The sequence below is a fragment of the Argopecten irradians genome, unplaced genomic scaffold (genome assembly GCF_041381155.1).
Source record: "Argopecten irradians isolate NY unplaced genomic scaffold, Ai_NY scaffold_0833, whole genome shotgun sequence".
Classification (NCBI taxonomy): domain Eukaryota; kingdom Metazoa; phylum Mollusca; class Bivalvia; order Pectinida; family Pectinidae; genus Argopecten; species Argopecten irradians.
The window spans coordinates 1-23041 of record NW_027188300.1 but is presented as its reverse complement, the minus strand read 5'-3'; the positions used below and the strand labels follow the sequence as shown (position 1 = coordinate 23041).

General features: G+C 38.1%; 2 protein-coding genes across 2 annotated transcripts; both read left to right on the top strand.

Moving 5' to 3' along the window:
* Nucleotides 1-357: 357 nt before the first annotated feature.
* Nucleotides 358-10391, top strand: LOC138313675 (uncharacterized). Its single transcript, XM_069254021.1, has 6 exons — nt 358-423; nt 573-678; nt 8064-8232; nt 8609-8797; nt 9132-9373; nt 10026-10391. The coding sequence occupies exons 1-6, from the start codon at nt 406-408 to the stop codon at nt 10187-10189; spliced, it is 888 nt and encodes a 295-aa protein (XP_069110122.1). The 5' UTR covers nt 358-405; the 3' UTR covers nt 10190-10391.
* Nucleotides 10392-18380: 7989 nt separating this feature from the next.
* LOC138313674 (uncharacterized) lies at nt 18381-19769 on the top strand. The gene has a single exon (XM_069254020.1). The coding sequence runs from the start codon at nt 18618-18620 to the stop codon at nt 19767-19769; it is 1152 nt and encodes a 383-aa protein (XP_069110121.1). The 5' UTR covers nt 18381-18617.
* Nucleotides 19770-23041: the final 3272 nt, after the last annotated feature.

The window sequence follows — 23041 nt, the reverse complement described above, 5'->3', positions numbered from 1 at the left end:
AACATCGGATTCACCTGTTCATATTCTTCTTGTAATAGATTTTATGTCAATTAAGACTTATAAAGGGTAATATCGGTCACTTTTTTCATGATATCGCAAATAAATTAAAAACACTAAGACATTATTAAAATCATTGTTTCAGCAAACAATATTCTATTTACATATTTTTACATTCTTTATGTGCCATTGAAAGTGAACTGAAATATTAACTAAAAACAACAACTTTGCACCTCAAATACAGAAATTGAATGTAGGTGTAGTTGCGATATGTTAATATTAAAAAAACAGATAGTGATCACCTGTTGATTAGAACGGGTATGGGTCGTCTCAACTGTCCGAGATATGGTACATATGTACATGTTAACATGTGACTGATAAACAAATCCTTCAGACAAATGTCCTGAAATGTCAACAACTCCGCTGGTAAGTAAGTAACTATACATGTAACACATTAGCCTTTCAAATCAGTAACATTACCCAATACGTTAGTACAAGTTGAGGTTTGAGTTCTGTTGTTACCTCTGGGTTTAGTGTATTCTCTATACTAACTTCTATGAGGTTTCTTCCATCAGATTCAAGGAGAAAGGGGATTGACGATCCCGTCTACCGCTGTTTTTATCGCAGGAGAAATCGCTGGGACTGGTATACTAGCTCTCCCTAGAGCTGTGGAAGACACAGGTAATACAAACATCATATGATAAATGTAATTTATTGTGTGTTAGTAACTTATTTAATTGCTACGCATAGCACTCTGTATTATACTTACTATATTTTTAGAATTCCTGTCTCATTATTGATTTTATACTTTTGTTCTGTATGACTTTGTCTCGATGATGGGGTACATTGCCTCAAAGAGTCGGCAACAATAGTATTGTTCGACATTTTTCCTCAAGTACACAATATACTGTATTTATGAATGAAGTAAATATAGACACTGTAGTTAGCGCGTACGAGTAGATTAATCAATAAAATCACTGATAAACGATATACAAATAGCAAGTACTGTATCTATCACATACAGGACATTCAAACTATAAAAAATGCAAGTAAGTACATTGCACTGCTTATATCTAGGTCATTATTAAACAATATTATGTATTTATCTATCAAATTCTATCACATGTTTATGTAATATATGTGTATCATTTTGATCACAAATGCATTTCTACGAACTGAGAGTTGTCATTCTTTGCATTTATTTGTCTTGGTTTCCAACTCCCTTGTTTTGATGGGAGACCCACAATGTATCAGTGCCTGTCTCCGACGAAAACGTCTCTCCAGTATGAGAAAAATTCTTAAGATATCCAAAGATATTCCCAAAAATATTTTCACAAAGGAATAACATATGATACATAAACTAGTCAAACAACCAATTCATATATGTTCTTGATATGTTATGTATGACACTAAATACATGTAGTTATGAGATAAGGGAGATAACTCCTATAGCTTTTTTTATCAATACATCCTATGAAGGTCATATCATTGATTTAGGTTATAGAACTTTCTAGAATATAATCATGTATAAACAAATATGTTTGTAAACATGTTGATTTTAAGTAGATATCTAGAATGATCTATTTCCAGAAAGTTATGTGTGTTTACTTGTTTACTGTTTTTAGTTAGATATTTCTAGAAGTAGGAGGTTCTCCAATATTCTTGAATTACGGTTTAGCTATATATACTCCAGCTGCCCAAGGCTAATCAGAACTGTAATGAGACCTGTAATAAGACATATCAAGAATTGTACAGCGCCATATAAGATTCTATTGGGAGAGCTATTGTGACTTTATCTGTGGATTATTACAACACTTTGTGTGGATTTATTCATATTGCCTGGAACTTTACAAATCATCTGTGGACATTCAATTTTCCTTGTGGATTTGTGATTATTGTTAATTTGAAACCTGGAAGGATCAAGGATTATACCAGGACATTCGCATACAGATAAGTAACACTTTAAATCATCGTACTAGTCTTGTACCACCACCAATTACTTTAGATATCGTAAACCATCTCTGTATAATATTGTATATATAATTAAATTGTGTTTTGAATTTAGCTGCTGGTTTCTCCTTTCTGTTATTCGTTCATGTAACAGAAATTGGGGGCTCGTCCGGGATCGATATTCAATTTGTGAAATCTAACTTTGAAAAATTAATTAAGAAATTTTCAAAATTTGTGTACAAACTTTGAGTTTACATTTGAAACCAACAGCTAGATAAATATGACTACTATGCAGGTAGAACAGTTTGTTAAAGCGCCATCCCTGGAAGTTCTTTTGCAAGTTAGTAAGAAGGATTTACTATTATTGGGTAAACATTTAGGCCTTACTATCAAAACTAATTTGAGGAAAGCTGAAATTAGGAATGTAATTATAAGATATTTTGTTGACAATGGCAAATTTGACTCTAGTGCATTAGATAGTATAGAGGAAACAGTCACTTCAGAAATCCAAATTAGACAAATGGAACTTGAACATGAAATGAAAATGAAACAAATAGAGAATGAAATGAAAATGAAACAAATAGAGAAAGAAATGAGAGAAAGAGAAATAGAAAAGGAGTTAAGAGAAAAAGAAATAGACAAAGAAAGAGAGTTAAGAGAAAAAGAAATGGAAAGAAAATTAAAAGAAAAAGAGATCGAGAGAGATCAGATGTTAGAACTAGAGAAGCAGAAAATTCAAGCTGAAACAGAACTTAGAATTAAAGAATTAGAGCTAGCTTCTCAAGACGGTTCAAGTAATCCAACTTTTAGGGGTTTACAAGGAAACAGAGGTTTTGATGTCAGTAGAAATATTAGGTTAGTTCCTCCTTTTCAAGAGAAAGAAGTTGACAAGTATTTTCTACATTTTGAGAAAATAGCTGATAGTATGAAATGGCCTGAAGATAAGCTTACAATGCTTCTTCAGAGTGTCTTGATTGGTAAAGCTAGAGACATTTATTCTTCTTTATCTGTTGATGATATTTCAAATTACCAAGTAGTCAAGAAAGCTATTTTGAAAGCTTATGAGTTAGTTCCTGAGGCTTACCGCCAGAAATTTCGAAACTCGAGAAAGAGAGATGAACAAACTCATGTAGAATTTGCCAGAGAAAAGGAACAATTATTTAATAGGTGGTGTGATTCTAAAGAAATTGATGAGGATTTCGGTAAATTGAGGCAATTATTGTTGATAGAGGAGTTTAAACGTTGTGTCCACTCAAACATAAAAACTCATTTAGATGAGAGAAAAGTTGAAACACTTAGTGAAGCAGCTACAATGGCTGATGATTACGCTCTCACCCACAAAGGCTCATTTGTTAAAAACAGTTCTCAAGACAAAAACAGTACCACAGGTACTAGTAAATTTGGTCAGCCTAGGAACCCAACCTTTAGTGGCCCTTCTAACGACAAACCTAAATTAGGTGATAAGACTAAGTCTGATTCTAAAACAGATCATAGGGCAGGTGTGGGGTCTCCTTCTGGTCCTGTTTGTAATTACTGCAAGAAAGTAGGGCATACTATGTCTGAATGTTATTCTCTCCAGCGTAAGGAGCAAAGGCGTAAACAGTCAGTTCCTTCTGTGTTAGCTATGTCAAAGCCTAGTCAGAAACTTAGTGATATTGTGGAAGATTCTAAAGTGTCTGTTGAGATTAAGAGCTCAGAGTCTGATAGCGTCTTGGAGAAGTACTCTCCCTTCATTTCTGAAGGTTTTGTTTCACTTACTAGTGATATTACCAACTTGAAACCTGTGAAGATTTTGCGAGATACTGGGGCTTCTCATTCTTTGATATTAGATGGCGTAGTGCCTTTGTCTGAGGAGACCTCATCTGGTAGTAGTGTTTTGCTTCAAGGTGTAGAGTTAGGTTTTGTTAATGTGCCTCTCCATTGTGTTTATTTAAAGTCAGACTTGGTTACTGGGCCTGTCACCATTGGTGTTAGACCGGAACTTCCGATAGAGGGCGTGTCGCTCATTTTAGGCAATGACTTGGCTGGAGAGAAAGTTAGGGTAGATCCCTTAGTGTCCAGTATTCCAGATAAAACAGATGATGCTGAGACTATTCAACAGGAGTTTTCTGGTATTTTCCCTTCTTGTGCTGTAACTCGTTCAATGAGTAAGAAGGTTTCTGATGTTGCAGTAGTTGAGGATCATTATAGTCCAGGGTTAGGTGACACTTTCTTGGCTCATGATATAGAGGATATCGGGGGCAAGTGTGATCTTTTGAGAAATCCTGTAGACTTTGATAGTGATGGAGTTGTTCCTAACAAGGGTACTTCTTTGTCTGACATGATGAGCAAATCATCTTTGTCTAGAGAGGAGCTTATAGTAGAACAGGAAAAAGATCCTGAAATCTCCTTACTGTGTAATCGGGCTTTGAGTGAGGAAGAGGCGGAGAAAGTCCCGGTTTGTTACTTCCGTAAGTCAGGCGTGTTGATGCGCAAGTGGCGCCCCCCTGATGTGTCTCCCGAGGAAGACTGGAAAGTTGTCAATCAAATAGTTGTCCCACCGAGGTATAGGCAAGATATTCTGAGTTTGTCTCATGACGTACCTATGGCAGGGCATTTAGGTGTGACCAAGACTTATAACAGGATCTTAGATCACTTCTTTTGGCCCAAGTTGAAACGGGATGTGGCTGATTTTTGTAGGTCTTGTCATACTTGTCAGGTGGTAGGGAAACCTAATCAGAAAATCCCTGTTGCACCTTTGCACCCCATTCCAGCATTTGAGGAACCATTTAGTAGAGTCATTATAGACTGTGTAGGTCCTCTACCCAAAACTAAGTCTGGGAATGAGTATCTTTTAACTATTATGTGTGCTTCCACACGCTTTCCTGAAGCCATTCCACTCAGGAATATTAAGGCCCCTAACATAGTCAAGGCTTTGGTTAAATTCTTTACATTGGTTGGTCTTCCAAAAGCTGTCCAATCGGACCAAGGTTCGAATTTCATGTCTGGTATTTTTCAACAAGTCATGTACCAGCTCCAGATCAAGCAGTATAAGTCTAGTGCTTATCATCCAGAGTCTCAGGGTGCGTTAGAACGTTTTCATCAGACATTGAAGAATATGATGAGATCTTATTGTTTTGAAAACAAAAGAGATTGGGACGAAGGCATACACATGTTGTTGTTTGGCGTTAGAGAATCTGTACAAGAATCTCTTGGCTTCAGTCCCTTTGAACTTGTGTTTGGACATACTGTACGTGGTCCTTTGAAAATTTTGAAAGACAAAATTTTGGACGAAGATTCTAAAGTGAATCTCTTAGAGTATGTGTCTAACTTTAAGCAAAGGTTGACAAGGGCATGTGAACTGGCAAAAGAAAATTTGGCCGTTACTCAAACCAAAATGAAAACATGGTATGATAAAGATGCCCGTGCAAGAAGTTTTGATCCAGGTGACAAAATTTTGGCTCTATTACCAATACCGGGTCAGCCTTTGCAAGCTAGATATTTTGGACCTTATATTGTTGAGAAAAAGGTTGATGATGTTAACTACATTGTACAAACTCCAGGGAGGCGCAAGAAAACTCAATTATGTCATGTTAATATGCTTAAGAAATATGTAGATAGAGAAGAGAGCAAGACCTCTCAACCTATTGCTACTTTGGCCTCTGTACCATCACAAAGTGAAAGTACAGCTGATATTTGTAAATTAGACTTAGATGGTGGTGTACAAGATGTAGGTTTAGACTGTGGTGTTAAGTTACGGAATTCAGATGTGCTCGCGAACTTGGACAAGAAACTGTGTCATCTATCAGAAAAGGAACGCAATGAACTGAAAGATTTGATACTTGAGTTTAATCATTTGTTTCCGGATACACCAGGCAAAACAGATGCTATCTATCATGACGTGGATGTAGGCGATGCGCCACCTGTCAAGCAACATCCTTACCGTGTCAATCCTTTGAAAGAAGAACACTTAAAGAAAGAAATTCAATACATGTTGGACAATGATATTATTGAACCAAGCAAAAGTGAATGGAGCTCTCCATGTGTTCTGGTACCAAAGCCAGACAAGACATACCGGTTCTGTACTGACTTCAGAAAAGTAAACTCTGTCAGTAAAACAGACTCTTATCCAATTCCAAGGATTGACTCGTGTATTGACAAAGTTGGCAAAGCCAAGTACGTAAGCAAGTTTGACCTGTTGAAAGGATATTGGCAGGTGCCATTAACAGAAAGAGCTAAAGAAGTGTCGGCATTTGTAACCTCACAAGGTTTGTACCAGTACAAAGTTATGCCGTTTGGTATGAAGAATGCCCCGGCAACATTTCAACGTCTTCTTAACAGCGTGATATCAGACCTGGAAGGCTGTGATGGATACATCGATGACGTCATCAACTACCACGACACGTGGGAAGACCATCTACGCGGGATTCGTGAATTCTTCGAAAGACTCACTACCATGAAATTGACTGTAAACTTATTGAAATGTGAATTTTGTCATGCAACTGTTGAATTTTTTAGGCCATGTTGTAGGACAGGGGCAGGTTAAACCTGTTCAGGCCAAAGTAGAATCAATTATAGATTTTCCATCTCCTGGAAGCAAGAGAGAGCTGATGAGATTTCTTGGTATGGCTGGATACTACAGAAAATTTTGTCAAAATTTCTCTGTTATAGCAGCTCCACTTACTGCTTTGTTAAAGAAAAATGTCAAATTTGTTTGGTCAGACGAATGTAAGTCTGCATTTGAGAAATTGAAAGCCATACTATCAAACTCACCAGTTCTGACTGCTCCAGATTTTAATAAACAGTTTAAACTGTTTGTTGACGCCAGTGATGTAGGTGTTGGTGCTGTTTTGATGCAAGAAGGTACTGAACAAATTGACCATCCAATTTGTTATTTCTCGAAAAAGTTTGACAAACACCAGAGAAATTATTCCACCATTGAGAAAGAATGTTTAGCGTTGATTTTGGCCTTGAACCAATTTGATGTGTATCTCTGCACTACAGTTGTGCCTGTGTTGGTCTTTACCGACCACAACCCTTTGACATTCATTGGGAAAATGAAAAACAAAAACCAAAGAATTCTCAGGTGGAGTTTGACTTTGCAAGAATACAATCTTGACATCAAACATATCAAAGGGAAAGACAATATTCTAGCAGATGCTTTATCAAGGATTTAAATATGACTTAATATTTGAAGAAAGTTTCCTTTTCAAGAAAACTTTCTTTTCTTTAAGGAGGGGTGTGTTATGTATGACACTAAATACATGTAGTTATGAGATAAGGGAGATAACTCCTATAGCTTTTTTTATCAATACATCCTATGAAGGTCATATCATTGATTTAGGTTATAGAACTTTCTAGAATATAATCATGTATAAACAAATATGTTTGTAAACATGTTGATTTTAAGTAGAGATCTAGAATGATCTATTTCCAGAAAGTTATGTGTGTTTACTTGTTTACTGTTTTTAGTTAGATATTTCTAGAAGTAGGAGGTTCTCCAATATTCTTGAATTACGGTTTAGCTATATATACTCCAGCTGCCCAAGGCTAATCAGAACTGTAATGAGACCTGTAATAAGACATATCAAGAATTGTACAGCGCCATATAAGATTCTATTGGGAGAGCTATTGTGACTTTATCTGTGGATTATTACAACACTTTGTGTGGATTTATTCATATTGCCTGGAACTTTACAAATCATCTGTGGACATTCAATTTTCCTTGTGGATTTGTGATTATTGTTAATTTGAAACCTGGAAGGATCAAGGATTATACCAGGACATTCGCATACAGATAAGTAACACTTTAAATCATCGTACTAGTCTTGTACCACCACCAATTACTTTAGATATCGTAAACCATCTCTGTATAATATTGTATATATAATTAAATTGTGTTTTGAATTTAGCTGCTGGTTTCTCCTTTCTGTTATTCGTTCATGTAACAATATTCATGAATAACTTATTAAAACATAGTACATATACAAAATGTATATGGTCAAAAAATACAAAAGAAACACTGAGTAAATATTTCTACGTCAGCTTTACTAAGTATATATGTATGTTAATCTGTACTGACGGAATAAATCGAAGGGAGGCAACTCTGGTAGATCAGAACGTTTTCTGTTGACTAGGATGGGCGGGGCTGATGCTGATCATTCTCTGTGCCATCCTCTCGGCATACACAGGGATCCTCCTCGGGGAGGCTTGGACGATAGCAGCCGAGGTATTCGAGGATTGTAAGGGACATGTTCAAAACCCATACCAAATTCTTGGAGAGAAAACATACGGCAAGGCTGGCAGGTAAGTTTGATGTATCTTAATCCCCATACTGTTTTCCGTCTATTTGTTTCTATTGACCAAAACATCTTTAGTCTTCTAAATGTTTTTTTTCAAGAAGTAATGTAACATGTTTATACTGGTTTTGTGTGTGTGTGTTTAATTAAAGTTTTAACGCAGTTTTCGTGTTAACGTCTTATACTTTGGTTATGATTGAAGTTTTTTTCTGTTTATGTTTATAATTGGTAGATACGTCAGCATAATAATTTCTAGGAGAAAAAATATTCATAAAAGGGTAATAACAGGTAAAAGATTAAATTTTAAGAGTCAAATTGAATATATTTTTGATGTGATGGAAATAAACAATAATAAGAGTATACACTTACACCTTTTTTCCCAGGTATACAGTGTCAGTATGCCTTCATATCACCATGTTCGGTGGGGCAGTAGTGTTTCTCCTTCTGGCTGCCGAAAACATGGAGACTTTAGTGAAAGATTTAGGTCACGACATCTCCTTCTGTTTCTGGCTGTTAATAATAGCCGGAGTTTTGGTCCCATTTACCTGGTTTGGAACTCCAAAAGACTTCTGGTATTAATGTTTACATTTTTTTGCCGGTTGTGGTGTTTTAGCGATTTTCTCTCTATAAGGTTTTGTATTGCATATTCAGTATGCCGTTATAAAGTAACTATTGCGATGCGCGAATTGATTTTGCGGTTTAAAACCAAATTCAAGCTAAATATTGATTGCGCAAAAATTAGTAAATATATAATATGTAGTTGTTTTCGTTTTTGATAATTCTCCATGTTCTAAAATTCATGTACAGCAATAACACCCGAATTGTAAAAAATAAGCTACAAAGTAGAATTTTTTGTAGTACATTTTAAATAACATACATGTATCAGGTGTCAATGTCTTGGTTCAGGTTGATTGCTTATGGGGCGACAATAGCTACTGCATCCGCTGCGGTCATCATAGTGGTCAGTGTAGGTCTGGACGCCTCAAACCACACGTCCACAGAGCACGAAAAGGTCGAGTTCAAAAAGATTGCCTTAGCACTAGGGACAATAGTGTTTGCTCTAGGAGGGCATCCTGCTTTCCCTACTTTTCAAATGGACATGAAGCGGCAAAAGGATTTCAAAAAGGCAGTTTGTTTCGGATTTATAAGTAAGTTATGTATCGAATTGTTTTACAACTGTAGTATTTAATGCTGCATCACTGACCATAATTAACATCTTAATGTTAACACAAGGGAAAGTTTAGAAAATGAAACGTTTGAATGCTAACTGTAATGTTATGTTCAAATTTCGGACAAATTCATTAAAGTTAAAAAGGCAAATGTCTTGATAATGCTTTTATTGTTTTCTATAATTCTTAATTATTCAAATGTCAGTTTCCCTGAAAAAGCAAGTACTTCTATATTTCTTAATTACGAATTATTCAAAGACCAGTTTCCCATAATCCACAGAATTATTAGGAAAAATTGAATCCGGGTGTTCACGACATGCTTCACCCTCGATATTACAGGGGTTACTATCACTGCCGTTATATCCACCCATGGACTAAATGGCTCTGTAACATTAGATGAGCAGGTAATTTGGTCGTAAATCAAATAACAGTACAGTGTATATTTTGAAACATGGCGTTTGTTTCTGTATGGACTTTTAAAAGGAAGTCTCTTCAGGCCTACAAATTGTCAGTTGTTTTATCCTGAACTGTCTTTAAAGATTTGTAACGACATAGTCCCCGGGGTGTGTAGAACGAGAGTGATAGTAACCCCTTTAATATAAATGATGGATATGTTTTGAATATTTTACAGTCGTCAGCCTTCTCTACCTCCCGGTAACGACCGCTGGATATCTCGTCTACGGGAAGGATTTGGACGCCAATATCCTGACGAACCTTCCATCTGGAGGACTGGCTAATGCTGTCCTTTTACTAGTTACGATACACCTGTTAACACTGGTAGCCCTGTTCTGTTAATTTTCGTTCTTAAACTGTTATTTTAACCATATTTGTGATTTTTTAAATATTTATGTTGGTTATATCTGTTTTACTGTTATTATCAAAATTTTAGTTATCTTTAACTAAAAGCATGTTATTATTTTCTAGCACACGTTATATATTTGCTGCTGTGTTATCTCTATCTTTGCATGCGTTTGTCTTTTTTAAATGATGTTAGATTCAGTGGCTGATGTTATTATTTTTTTTTGCATTGTTATTCATTTCATTTCACGTGTTAGTGTCAGCAATGATTGTTAATGATTTTGTTTCTCATGTTATTGCCAGAATGTTACGTGATTTTTATGTGAAACTTTGTTAGCATCAACAGAACATGTGATTATTTACGTGACCACGTTACGAGTAGCGTTGGAAACGTTATTTTTTTTTGAAAGCGTTATTTTTTTTCGTGGAAATAACGCTGCCTATTGTTCTCATTGACCCCCTACGGCGACAGCGCAGTGAGCCGGCGGGCGAGCTTCGCTAGTGTGTTGACCACTCACCCATAACGAGAGCACGGCTCCCAATAGATAGTCGACTGGCGGTATCGCTGTCACTGTATCGCTACCGTATCGCATGTGCTGTGCAACTGAGCATGGAATACATATAGTTTTCAGTTACTATATTTACAGTTCTTTTTCTCCATAGTTTGCATTCACTGTATAAACTTATTGAAAATTCCTGACATATTAGGGTTGTCTTGGAATCGGCAAGAACGTTTAAATCCTTGGAATCGGTCATAGTTTAACTACACTGTACAAAGATTTGATGTTTTTTAACATATTGTGTATTTCAAGTTTATTGATTATTACGTTATAAATATAATATATAGATATGTTTCTGATAACGTACGTAATCTGTTTTGTTTAACGAAATTGTGTACATTTCTTGTATGGCTGATTAACAAAACTATTTGTCGAAGTTATGCATATTATGGAATCTGTTTTGATTAACGAAATTGTGTACATTTCTTGAATGGCTGATTTATATATATCACAACATTATTTGAGGCATATTTTGGAACAACTGCTATATATTCAAAATGAACATGACAAAATCTACTATAATTCTATATGATATGTCGTATCGTACAGGGAAGACACAAATAAAAATCAAATGCACGTCCCTTGAATACAGTTAAAATACGCATGATGCAAACTGACATGCATTTATTTAATTAAATACACTGTATTGTACGTTTTGTCTACGTTATGAAAAGTGAAATATATGTTCAAGTTCATGCTAAAATCACTGTCAAAACAAACTCCATTGTATCCGACTTGCTACCGCGCAGGGACATGTAACATGCGCAGCGACCCGTGAAAATTGCCCGCGGGTCAAGCAGTCGTGGATCTTTTATTTTCCTCAAGTATTATTATCTACGCTAGAAGGCCGCTACCATTAATTTTTATGTACTGTTTGGAATCGGCTTGTTAACTTAAGCCGTTAACTTTTAACTTCAACAAAGATTATTGAAAAATGGTACCGCGATATAGAGTCATCTAGCTAAAGGAAAACTATACTCTACTATCAATGAATTTGTGTCACGATAAAATGAGGTGTGTTCTCCTTTCAAGACACTCGGAGTCATTAGTTGCCGGACACCTATGTAGTAGTGTTATTTTACTACTTTTATTTTGTATACGTTATATTTTAGTGCGCGTTCGCGTATGGTCCGTATAGCGATAGTCGCGGGTCGCGGATACGCAATGCGACAAGATCGTTGGCGCGCGCGCGGAAAAGGCACGTGTAAGTGAGAGCGATGAGTTATGTGAATGTGACGTAATGTGTATGTCAATCATATTTGTGTCCTTATATGGTATTAGTCTATTGTCTACGTCGAGTGAATGTTGGGTAGTTTATCTGGGGTATTGGGCACTTGGGGTTTGGATGACCAAGAGGCAACATCGATCTCTAGTAGATGAGCTGATTGCAGACTCATAGGAAATTAGCCCAATACATAATTGTAAGTACCTGTATGTAGTTTAAATATTATTATCATAATATAATATAATATCTATTTAATATATTTGATTATGGTAATCGTTTATTTAAAGGTAACTTATCATTTTTGGAATTTCGATAAGTTTTAATATCGGGCATAATTATTCAGACGGAGAGTGATTTCGATGGTATTCGTATTGTTTTAATTAATTGTATTGTTTTATTATTTCAACAGTATAAAACGAGTGGTTTGAGCTCGTCGGACGACGGTCCGGTGAAACCCTCTTCACACTGAAGAGGTGGGTATTTTTATATATGCTATAGTTATGTAATAGTTGCCATCTATACATATAGATGTTGTTAATTGCTATTATATATGTTCTGATAACGAACTGGTTAACTATCCGTTAGAACATGTAAAGTAATATTGAACATATGAGTATAGCCGTATAATTGTATGTATATAGATAACTGTATATTAAATGGTAATATGATGTAATTCATGTTACAGGGTATTATTCTAATGAATAAATGAAGTGAACCCGACAACAGCATTGGTGTCTTCCTTGAAACCATAGCTACTACATTGGCGCCCATGTATCGTTGGATTGATGACCTTTGTGTACTGCCAGTCGACACGCATGACGGGATACGTTGTGATTCCTACCAAGTAGAATAGCGACCTTGAAGGCCCGACAGGTAAAGTCACCTGTGTATACCTATCGACGATTCACCTGGTGAATGAATGAATGGATTTCCATTGTGTATGTTTGTGTATCGGAAAGACACGCGTCTACGTTTGAACGACCTACAGATGACCTTGACCAGCGAGTGCGCGTGTACGGCACGTTTCCTATATGTGCGTATCTATAGTGAATTCTAAGCTGAAAGTGAATGGATAAGAACTGGACGAAGGAATATCCGGAGGAGACCGTACACGGTAAATGACATTTGTGTACCACTGACTTTTCTTATATCTTGCTATAAATCTTGTGCTTCTTCTGTGATCTTCAGTTAAAAAGTGTAAATTGACATTCTGTATTTCACAAAAGTTTTTTTTTTTCTCTTGATAACGTTGTTCTAAAATTTGTGAATATTTACTTGATTTCAACTACCGATTCAGTATTTTTATTATTTTCGTTCGTTGTCATAAGATGTGTATTTTCTAAATTTGTATTTCCGGTTGTGAACTTCCTGTTTATGTACTTCCGGTTATTCTGTACTTGTGGCATATTAGTTCCGGTAACTTTTTGACATTTTTTTTTTTAGATATAAAAAATACTTGCTTTCAGAATCTGGTTTATTTTCACGATAGTATATTAGTATGGAGTAATTGATTATTTTTTTTTGCTGTTACACGAGTTTATTGGATACTTATTTAATTTAGATTTTTGTTTGCTACAATTACTTGGTTTTGTTTGTGAGCGAATTAATTATTTTTTTTTGCATTGAAGTTTAGATACTTTTGTTTTGTTGGTACATTTATATTTTGGTTGTCGCTGTGTACTTTGCTAAAAATCACTCGTCTCTGATATTTGTTTTTTTTTTCTTTTTGCCGCATTTTTTTTTTACTTTAACATTTGTTAGGATTGTTTGCTTCTAAACTTAGTTTTTTTATTTTAATCTTTTCGGACCATTTGTGCCATAGGTGTACTTGTTTTTTTTTCTCTGCCGCTTTTCGCTAGTTTATTTTTTTTTTACACTTAGGAGTTAGCATGTAGGATAGTTTGTTGTTGTTTTTTTTTTTTCAGTGGAATTTATAATTTTTTTTTTCTTTTGTGGGAACTTACTGGGTCAATGTTGGTGTGTTCTATGTTATATGTACGGAGTGAATCTTTCTGCATTTATGTTGAGTATATGAGTGTGCGTTAGGTGCTATTTTTGCTATTTTGGATTGACGCTTCGGTCTCGTACGCGTGTTGCATATATATTGACTGCGCGCGATCGTGTATATATGTTTTTTTTTAGTTGCTTTGGATGTTGCTGACTTGGCTGGATATATTCAGTAAGTGTTTACATCTATGAGGACAAGAGTAGAATACTTGTTCCGTGTTTGGTAAGGACACGTAGATGATACTGGTGTTTGTTTGCTTTAGCATTTTATTATTTTGTTTATGTTGTAACCCTTGCTTTGTTATGTCGGATTCAAAAGAGAAACTCGCTCAGGCGGAAGCGATACCTCCACCCGAGGATAGCGATCCTGTTGCGGAGGCGACGAAGTTATTTTCTCAGCTTGGTGCTAGGCCCAAGGGTGAAAGTTTACTTACTTTGAGGAGTCAGATGATGGATTTTCTCAGCAATACTGGAGGAGTGGATACTGCGGACCCATCGTTACGTGGTCATGGGGTAAGTAATACTCAAAGTACTAGCTCTTCTACTTTGGACACGAGGTTCTATAAGATACCTATATTCTCCGGAGATGATGGGAAAGGCGAGGCTTCGTTTGATTTATGGAAGTATGAGGTACAATGTCTCATCGATACGGGTAAGTCTCAGGATATCATTGGACAGTCGATTCGGAGGTCATTGAAGGGAACTGCAGCTAAGGTAGCTATGAGACTTGGAGCTCATGCGACGCCAGCCCAGCTGATCGCCAAATTGAGAAGCTTGTATGGTATTGTTGATGATCAGGAGACTTTGCTGGAGAACTTCTATGCAGCGCATCAACAACCTAAAGAGACCGTGACAGAGTGGGCTTGTAGGCTTGAGGACTTGTTGCTGAGGGCTGATGCTGCTATAGGACCCGCAGAGCGTAATAAGAGGTTACACAACAAGTTCTGGTCAGGATTGAGACAGGAGTTGAGAGACATAACCGGCCACAAACATGATTCTATTTCTGACTTTGAGGAATTGTGCATTGCAGTCAGGTCTATGGAGAGGTCAAGAGATGGTGGTAGATCTGCGATGGCGACAGCTACTGTTCATTCTGTGGTTGAAGGAGAGACGAAGGATGAGAAGGATGACTTGAAATCTATGGTAAACCAGTTGTCTGCCGCTATTCAGAGGTTAGAGAAACAGATGTCTGACGGAGGCGCGGTATCTTGGAAGAACAGCCGAGATCATCGTAACCGGAATAGAGGGAATTCAAACAATTATGGAAAAGGATCTGTTTACCATTCTAGGCCATCTCAGGATAAGTCTGATGGGGATGATGAGTCATTAGGAAAGAAATCTGATGTTATCTGCTGGAGATGCAGGCAGCCGGGACATATTAGAGCGCGATGCCGAGTAATATTGGATCACTCGCGGAGTTCGGTAAAAGGGAAGGAGTCTATGAAGACGGACCGCTCATAGATTTCCGAATACAAGGTCCGGACGGACGGAAGAGGACTACTGGTGCACGGATGATTGGCAATGCTAATGAGGTAGATGTCACAGTAGATGGCACTGGAACCAGAGCTTTACTGGATACAGGCGCGACGGTGTCTACGGTGAGTCAACGATTTTATGAAAGCCATTTGAGTCATCTGGAATTACAGTCTGTTGGTGAACTACTTGCTATTGAGTGTGCAGATGGACAACAGTTGCCGTATTCGGGATTGATTGAGACGAATGTCAAGTTTGAAGGATTACCTGGATTAGCTGAGCAGAGCTGTTTATTGTTGGTTGTTCCTAACAGCAATTATAACTCGAAGGTACCAGTTTTGTTCGGGACAAATGTTTTGGATGTATTATTAGGAGATTGTCGAAGGAAGAAAGGACCGAAGTATCTACAGAAGGGGTTGGATACGCCATGGTTTTTTAGCGTTTCGTTGTATGACGTTGAGGGACCGGGATTTAGCGAGGAATCGTAACAGCATTGGTCTTGTTAAGAATGCAGGAAACATGGATTGTATTTTGAAGCCCAATTCTACGGTTACTCTAAAGGGATACATAGATCAGCGAAGTGCTTATCCGACTACTTGCGCTATCATTCAGCCTACGGAACGTTCTAAACTGTCGAAGGATATAGACGTTACGCCTACTGTATTCTCCTACGATTGTGATAACACACAACCGCTAGATATCCAGCTTTCCAATTTAACCACAAGGACATTTGTAATTCCTCCTAAGGCCGTTTTGTGTGAAATACAGCCGGTGGTTGTACAAGAGTTGCCTAAATCTGATGACGAGATGGGAATACTTCAGTCGTTTATGGACAAGATAGACTTTTCAAATTCAGCTGTTACCGAAGATGAATTGCGTATTGGAAAGAAACTCATTAAGGACTACGAGGATATATTCTCACATGGGGACACTGATCTTGGATGTACTGGTCTCGTGAAACATCGAATCGATTTGACGGATGCAGTTGCTTTTAAACAACGTCACAGGAGGATACCGCCTTCTATGTACGATGAAGTCAAGACTCATCTTCAACAATTGCTATCTGCAGGAGTCATTAAGCCATCACACAGTCCTTGGTCTTCGAACGTTGTTTTGGTAAGAAAGAAAGACGGATCATTGAGAATGTGTGTAGATTTCCGTCAGTTGAATCAGAGAACCATACGGGATTCATATGCTTTACCACGAGTGGAGGATATTCTGGATTGTTTAGCTGGATCGCATTACTTTACCGTGTTGGATTTAAAATCGGGTTATCATCAGATCGAGCTTGAGGATGAACACAAGGAGCGTACTGCGTTTTCTGTTGGCCCATTAGGATTTTACGAGTTTACAAGGATGCCATTTGGACTTACAAATGCTCCTGCGACGTTTCAGCGCTTAATGGAACGATGTATGGGAGACCTACACCTTGCCATTTGTTTGATATATCTTGATGATTTAATTATCTTCTCAAGGACCTATGATGAGCATTTGGAGAGGTTAGGAAAGGTTTTTCAGAGATTACGAGACAACGGATTGAAACTTGCATCTAAGAAATGTCAGTTCTTCATGAACAGAGTTGCCTACGTGGGACATATTGTTACACCTGATGGAATTGAGGCTGACCCAAAGAAGATTGAGAAGGTACGAGATTGGCCGACACCAACTAATCCTGAGGAATTACGTCAGTTTTTAGGGTTCGCGGGATATTACAGAAAGTTCGTAAAGGATTTTGCAAAGATTGCGCGGCCTTTAACCAACTTATTGCCACCAACAAGAGATAAGAAGAAAAAGGGTAGAGTGAAGTCCGATGTGGGTACCGTTAAATGGATGTGGACGTCTGAACAGGCTACTGCATTTCAGAGTCTGAAGGATGCACTGTGCAACCCACCTGTCCTTGGTTATGCTAATTACAGCCGGCCGTTTGAGCTGCACACGGATGCGAGTACCCAGGGACTAGGAGCTGTTCTTTATCAAGAGCAGGATGGACATTTGAGACCTATTTGCTACGCCAGCCGAGGATTAGGTAAATCGGAAAGGAATTACCCAGCTCATAAACTGGAGTTCTTGGCGTTGAAATGGGCTATTACGGAGAAGTTTCATGATCATTTATATGGACAGAAATTTACAGTTTTAACGGACAACAACCCTTTGACCTACGTCCTATCTAAGGCTAAGCTTGATGCGGCGGGGCATAGATGGCTGTCCGCTTTATCAGCATACAACTTCGAGATAAAGTATCGACCAGGAAGGAACAATGCCGATGCGGATGCTTTGTCACGACTTCCGGGATGTAGCATTTCGGCAGAGTCTGTGCAAGCAGTGTGTAAGGGAGCAGTTACCTGTAGTGGACCCTTGGTAGAATGTCTGAGTTTGTCAGCAGAGGCATTGGATACATTTGAAGTTGAAGACGATCATGGTTTCCGCACGATGACAGCACGTGAATGGAGAAAGTTACAGGCAGATGATGATGTCATTGGGGAATGGTTGCCAGTCATAAGGCAGAACCTGAAGCCGTCACGAAAGAGGTTATCCGCTATTCCAGAGAGCGCCACCCTTAAGAGATGCTGGGATAGCTGGAAATTGAAACGTGGTGTGCTGTATAGACACATGTCTGATGAAGAGGGCGAAGTAGACCAACTTGTACTGCCGGCTTCCATGCGCGAGCAAGTGTTGACGTCGTTACATAATGATACGGGCCACCCAGGACGCGATAGAACGTTATCATTGCTGCGGGATAGATTTTTTTGGCCTGGCATGACCAAAGACGTGGAGAAGTGGCTAAAGGAATGTCAAAGATGTCTCTTCAGGAAGTCTAAGATTGATGTCAAGGCACCGTTGGTAAGCATTGTCACCACCCAGCCCATGGACTTGGTGTGTATGGATTTCTTGAAATTGGAAGTTTCCAAAGGCGGGTTTCCAGGATGTGTTGGTAATTACTGATCACTTCACGCGGTACGCTAAAGCGATACCTACCCGTAGCCAGTCTGCTAAAGCGACTGCTGAGGCGCTTCAAGGATTTATTGAGCATTACGGAATTCCACGGAGGTTACATTCCGACCAAGGCGCTAACTTTGAGGGGAAGGTAATCGAGAGCTTATGTGACACACTACACATCGCCAAATCAAGGACGACGCCATACCACCCTAGTGGGAATGGGATGTGTGAGCGATTTAATCGGACCCTTATTGACATGTTGGGAACGCTGGAGCCTCATCAAAAAAAGGATTGGAAAAGCTACGTAGGATCTCTAACGTTAGCTTATAACTGCACAAGGCACAAGACTACTGGATATTCGCCATTCCATCTAATGTTCGGACGACAACCGCGTTTACCAGTTGATCTTTTGTGTGGATTTGTTGAGGAACCTACTTCACGTTCTTTACCGGATTATATTAAGAATTTAAGGAACAGGATGTCTCATTCGTTTAGCTTGGCAAGTAAGAAGGCTCGGGAATCGCAGAGTCGACAGAAGGCAGACTACGATCTTCGTAGTAGGGAAGCCGTTTTGGAACCGGGAGACCGAGTTCTTGTCAAAGTACTGGCCTTTGAGGGACGACATAAGCTAGCGGATCGATGGGAACCTGACGTGTACATCGTAAAGAGTCAGCCCAATGGAGACATTCCTGTATACACAATACAGAGGGAAGACGGGAAGGGGAAATCAAAAACCCTCCATCGGAACCATCTACTTCCCATTGGAGCGATACCTGTGGAAATAGATAAGGAACCACTTCCTGAACTTCCACCTCGACCAGTTCCACGTATAAGGAGGTCGAGGCTGGAACGTGAGCCACTTCGAAAGGAATCTGTGGCGGAACTCGTCGAACCACTGTCCGGGAACGATAGTAGCGACAGTTCCGATGAGGATGTTGTGGGCATGGATATTAATTCCGATGTTCAGCGGCCACCCACGCAGGATAGTATCCGGTCGAGCAATGACACGGTACATATTCCTGGACCTCGCACTGGTTTCGTTGATGTGGAAACGTCGGAATCTGAACCGGAGAATGCAGCTGCTGATGCAGTACAGGGAAATGTTAATTTGCCTGAACCGGAGATTCTAGTGCCAAGGAGATCGACAAGGAACAGACGACCGCCTAATTGGATGACCTCTGGCGAGTTTGTATGTTCACAGCAACCTGTTGAAACGGTGCCGGACTGGAAAATGAAGGCTTTATTTCTGGTGGACATGGTATCTTCAGCGTCCTTTCGGGATATGCCTTCGGCTGCTCAACAGGCAATGCTAAAAATTTTTAAGCACTTAGTTTTTTTTTTCTTTTGTCATTGGATACTTGTAACCATGTTGTAATGTTATTTTGGAAACCCTTGCGGAAGATGAGGGCATCTTCTTTACGAGCGGGGGAGTACGGGATGAATTTTGTGGCTGAAATTAAGATTTTTGTTGTATATTCTTTTATCGTATTGTAATTTCATTTATTTTGTTTATAGTTTGTCCTTGACATATAGATGGGGACAGCTTCCATCTAAGGAGGGGAGAATGTAGTAGTGTTATTTTACTACTTTTATTTTGTATACGTTATATTTTAGTGCGCGTTCGCGTATGGTCCGTATAGCGATAGTCGCGGGTCGCGGATACGCAATGCGACAAGATCGTTGGCGCGCGCGCGGAAAAGGCACGTGTAAGTGAGAGCGATGAGTTATGTGAATGTGACGTAATGTGTATGTCAATCATATTTGTGTCCTTATATGGTATTAGTCTATTGTCTACGTCGAGTGAATGTTGGGTAGTTTATCTGGGGTATTGGGCACTTGGGGTTTGGATGACCAAGAGGCAACATCGATCTCTAGTAGATGAGCTGATTGCAGACTCATAGGAAATTAGCCCAATACATAATTGTAAGTACCTGTATGTAGTTTAAATATTATTATCATAATATAATATAATATCTATTTAATATATTTGATTATGGTAATCGTTTATTTAAAGGTAACTTATCATTTTTGGAATTTCGATAAGTTTTTAATATCGGGCATAATTATTCAGACGGAGAGTGATTTCGATGGTATTCGTATTGTTTTAATTAATTGTATTGTTTTATTATTTCAACAGTATAAAACGAGTGGTTTGAGCTCGTCGGACGACGGTCCGGTGAAACCCTCTTCACACTGAAGAGGTGGGTATTTTTATATATGCTATAGTTATGTAATAGTTGCCATCTATACATATAGATGTTGTTAATTGCTATTATATATGTTCTGATAACGAACTGGTTAACTATCCGTTAGAACATGTAAAGTAATATTGAACATATGAGTATAGCCGTATAATTGTATGTATATAGATAACTGTATATTAAATGGTAATATGATGTAATTCATGTTACAGGGTATTATTCTAATGAATAAATGAAGTGAACCCGACAACAGCATTGGTGTCTTCCTTGAAACCATAGCTACTACATCATTGAAATCATTGAAAAAAAAAGTAAGAAATCCGTATTTCGGTGCCAGGACATGTATTGTAGTAACGAGACTTATTTGGTGCGTGACGTAATCGACCCTTTGCGAGGCAGCGAGGAGGCGCAGCTCATCACTATCAATATGCTTGCAATACGGGCGCCTCGACAAACACAATTAACCTGTGATTTTCCAAAAAACGGGTCTTTTTCCACAGCGATTGGGGATTGTTTGGGAACGTTTTCTTTCTCTTTCTCTGAGTTTTTTTTATTAATTTAAATTGTCAATGTCCATGGAACCTTTCGGTTTTCTTAAATAAATATGATATGTCAATGCAGGGGACGAAAGCGAAATTGTGATAACCCTGCGATGAACACAACGTAACCCTGTACACAATGTTCACCTGGATCTGGATGCTGGTGGATTAGTATGTATATTTATTTTAAAAAAAATGAAGTGGGGGTTTTAAAACTTCGTGTAGTTTTCCTTAACTTTTTTTTTCAACTGATTTATGGCATTCTTTCAAACAGACTGATAGCTAAAAAGTTAACAACATACTTGATATTTCATCTTAGCTTTAATCATTTATTTTTCTACATATTTAATTCTTCCCTCTCTTCTTATCTTTCTTGTCTCTGCCTCACCTCTCACGAGAGGCACAGCACATAAAAGGTTTCTCGCCTTGTGGGCTAGTTGTGATTATGCTGTTTTAAGGACAGGGTATTTTATCACTAAATCCAATACACGCGGTGGAAGAAAGGTAAAACGGTATCGTGAGGCGACGTCCTGGACTAACTAGGCATCGACTTACGTACTTCCGTGGTCGCATATCATAGGGGGCGTGGGGCACAAGCTAAGGAGCACTTTGCGAGAAAATGCCCGACAATCAATTGTTATACAACTTTATAGACACAAAGTATATTTTGATAAGTATCATTAACATTGAATGTTGCTTATTGAGGACGTAAATATTATCTCTTTATATGTAGTTTGCACAATTGGTTGAAATCTTAGGCGAAGTACGGAACTAGCTGGGCGGGGTGGGTTACGTATATGATAGTAATCTTCAGAATGTGCACACAAGTCATCTAACAAGTATTTAAACCAGATTTGTGCAGTCACCCAAAAATGATAATTTCAGTTTATGGACTCTGGAAAATTGCTTTAATAGACCATGTAGAAACCTCTCCGTGCCTGCGGCGCGAGACCGGAATAACCTGTAACACCGCCGGTAAACCGCCGATATCGAGGTCAAATTTTTCGTGACCCGTCGACCGATGGGCCCGATATGCATATTTTCTAGCTCTAACACCGTGTGACGTCACAATAGTCCGTGGCTTTTAGCTGTACTAAACACTGATGTGCTATCACTTGTACATCGACGGTCACAGGAAAGCCGATCAAATGAGATTTTTTATGATTACTTTTGAGTGAAGTTAATCGTACAATAACTTTGGCTCGAATATAAATAACTAAAAGAGTGAAATTCGATGTTTCAAATACACTAATTTATGCTCTAATAGCAGGTATCTTCGTGTAATTATGAAAGAAAAATCCTACACAGAAATAAAAGTTTCAGATTTTTTTGTCGAGGAGTTCAGCAACGAATGAGCTTAAATTACATAGTATTTTCCTGTAGGCTGTATCTTTGATACATTGTGAATTGCAAAGTTTGTGACTGTAAAATGAAATTTTTACGTAACAATTGAAGAAATTCTTGATTAAAAGCATCAAGGATATGAATGCTTGACATACGTACACATCGATGATTGATCATTAGACAAACATTGTGTTGTGTGTTGCTAACCGAATAAATCGAGATACATTTATTACAATACCGTAAAACGTTTCAAAACATGTGGTAGAAAGAATTTACTTTCGATATTATAAAAGATCAAGTAATTGAGATATTAAGCAAAACAAACTATTTTTCAGACCGTGTGGTCGCTTTCAATTTAATTTTAATTATACGAGTTGATACACCGATATTATAGATATATAATTAGCCATGCCTTTGGTTTGATGATTATGTAATACCTTGACCAGGATATTGTTTACCTGTACACAACGCCATTCATCGAACTCACCTGTAATTACCTGGCCGCGGGCAATTTGCTATTACGTGGACTATGTCGGGTATTTGCTATTGTCTTACTGTCGATC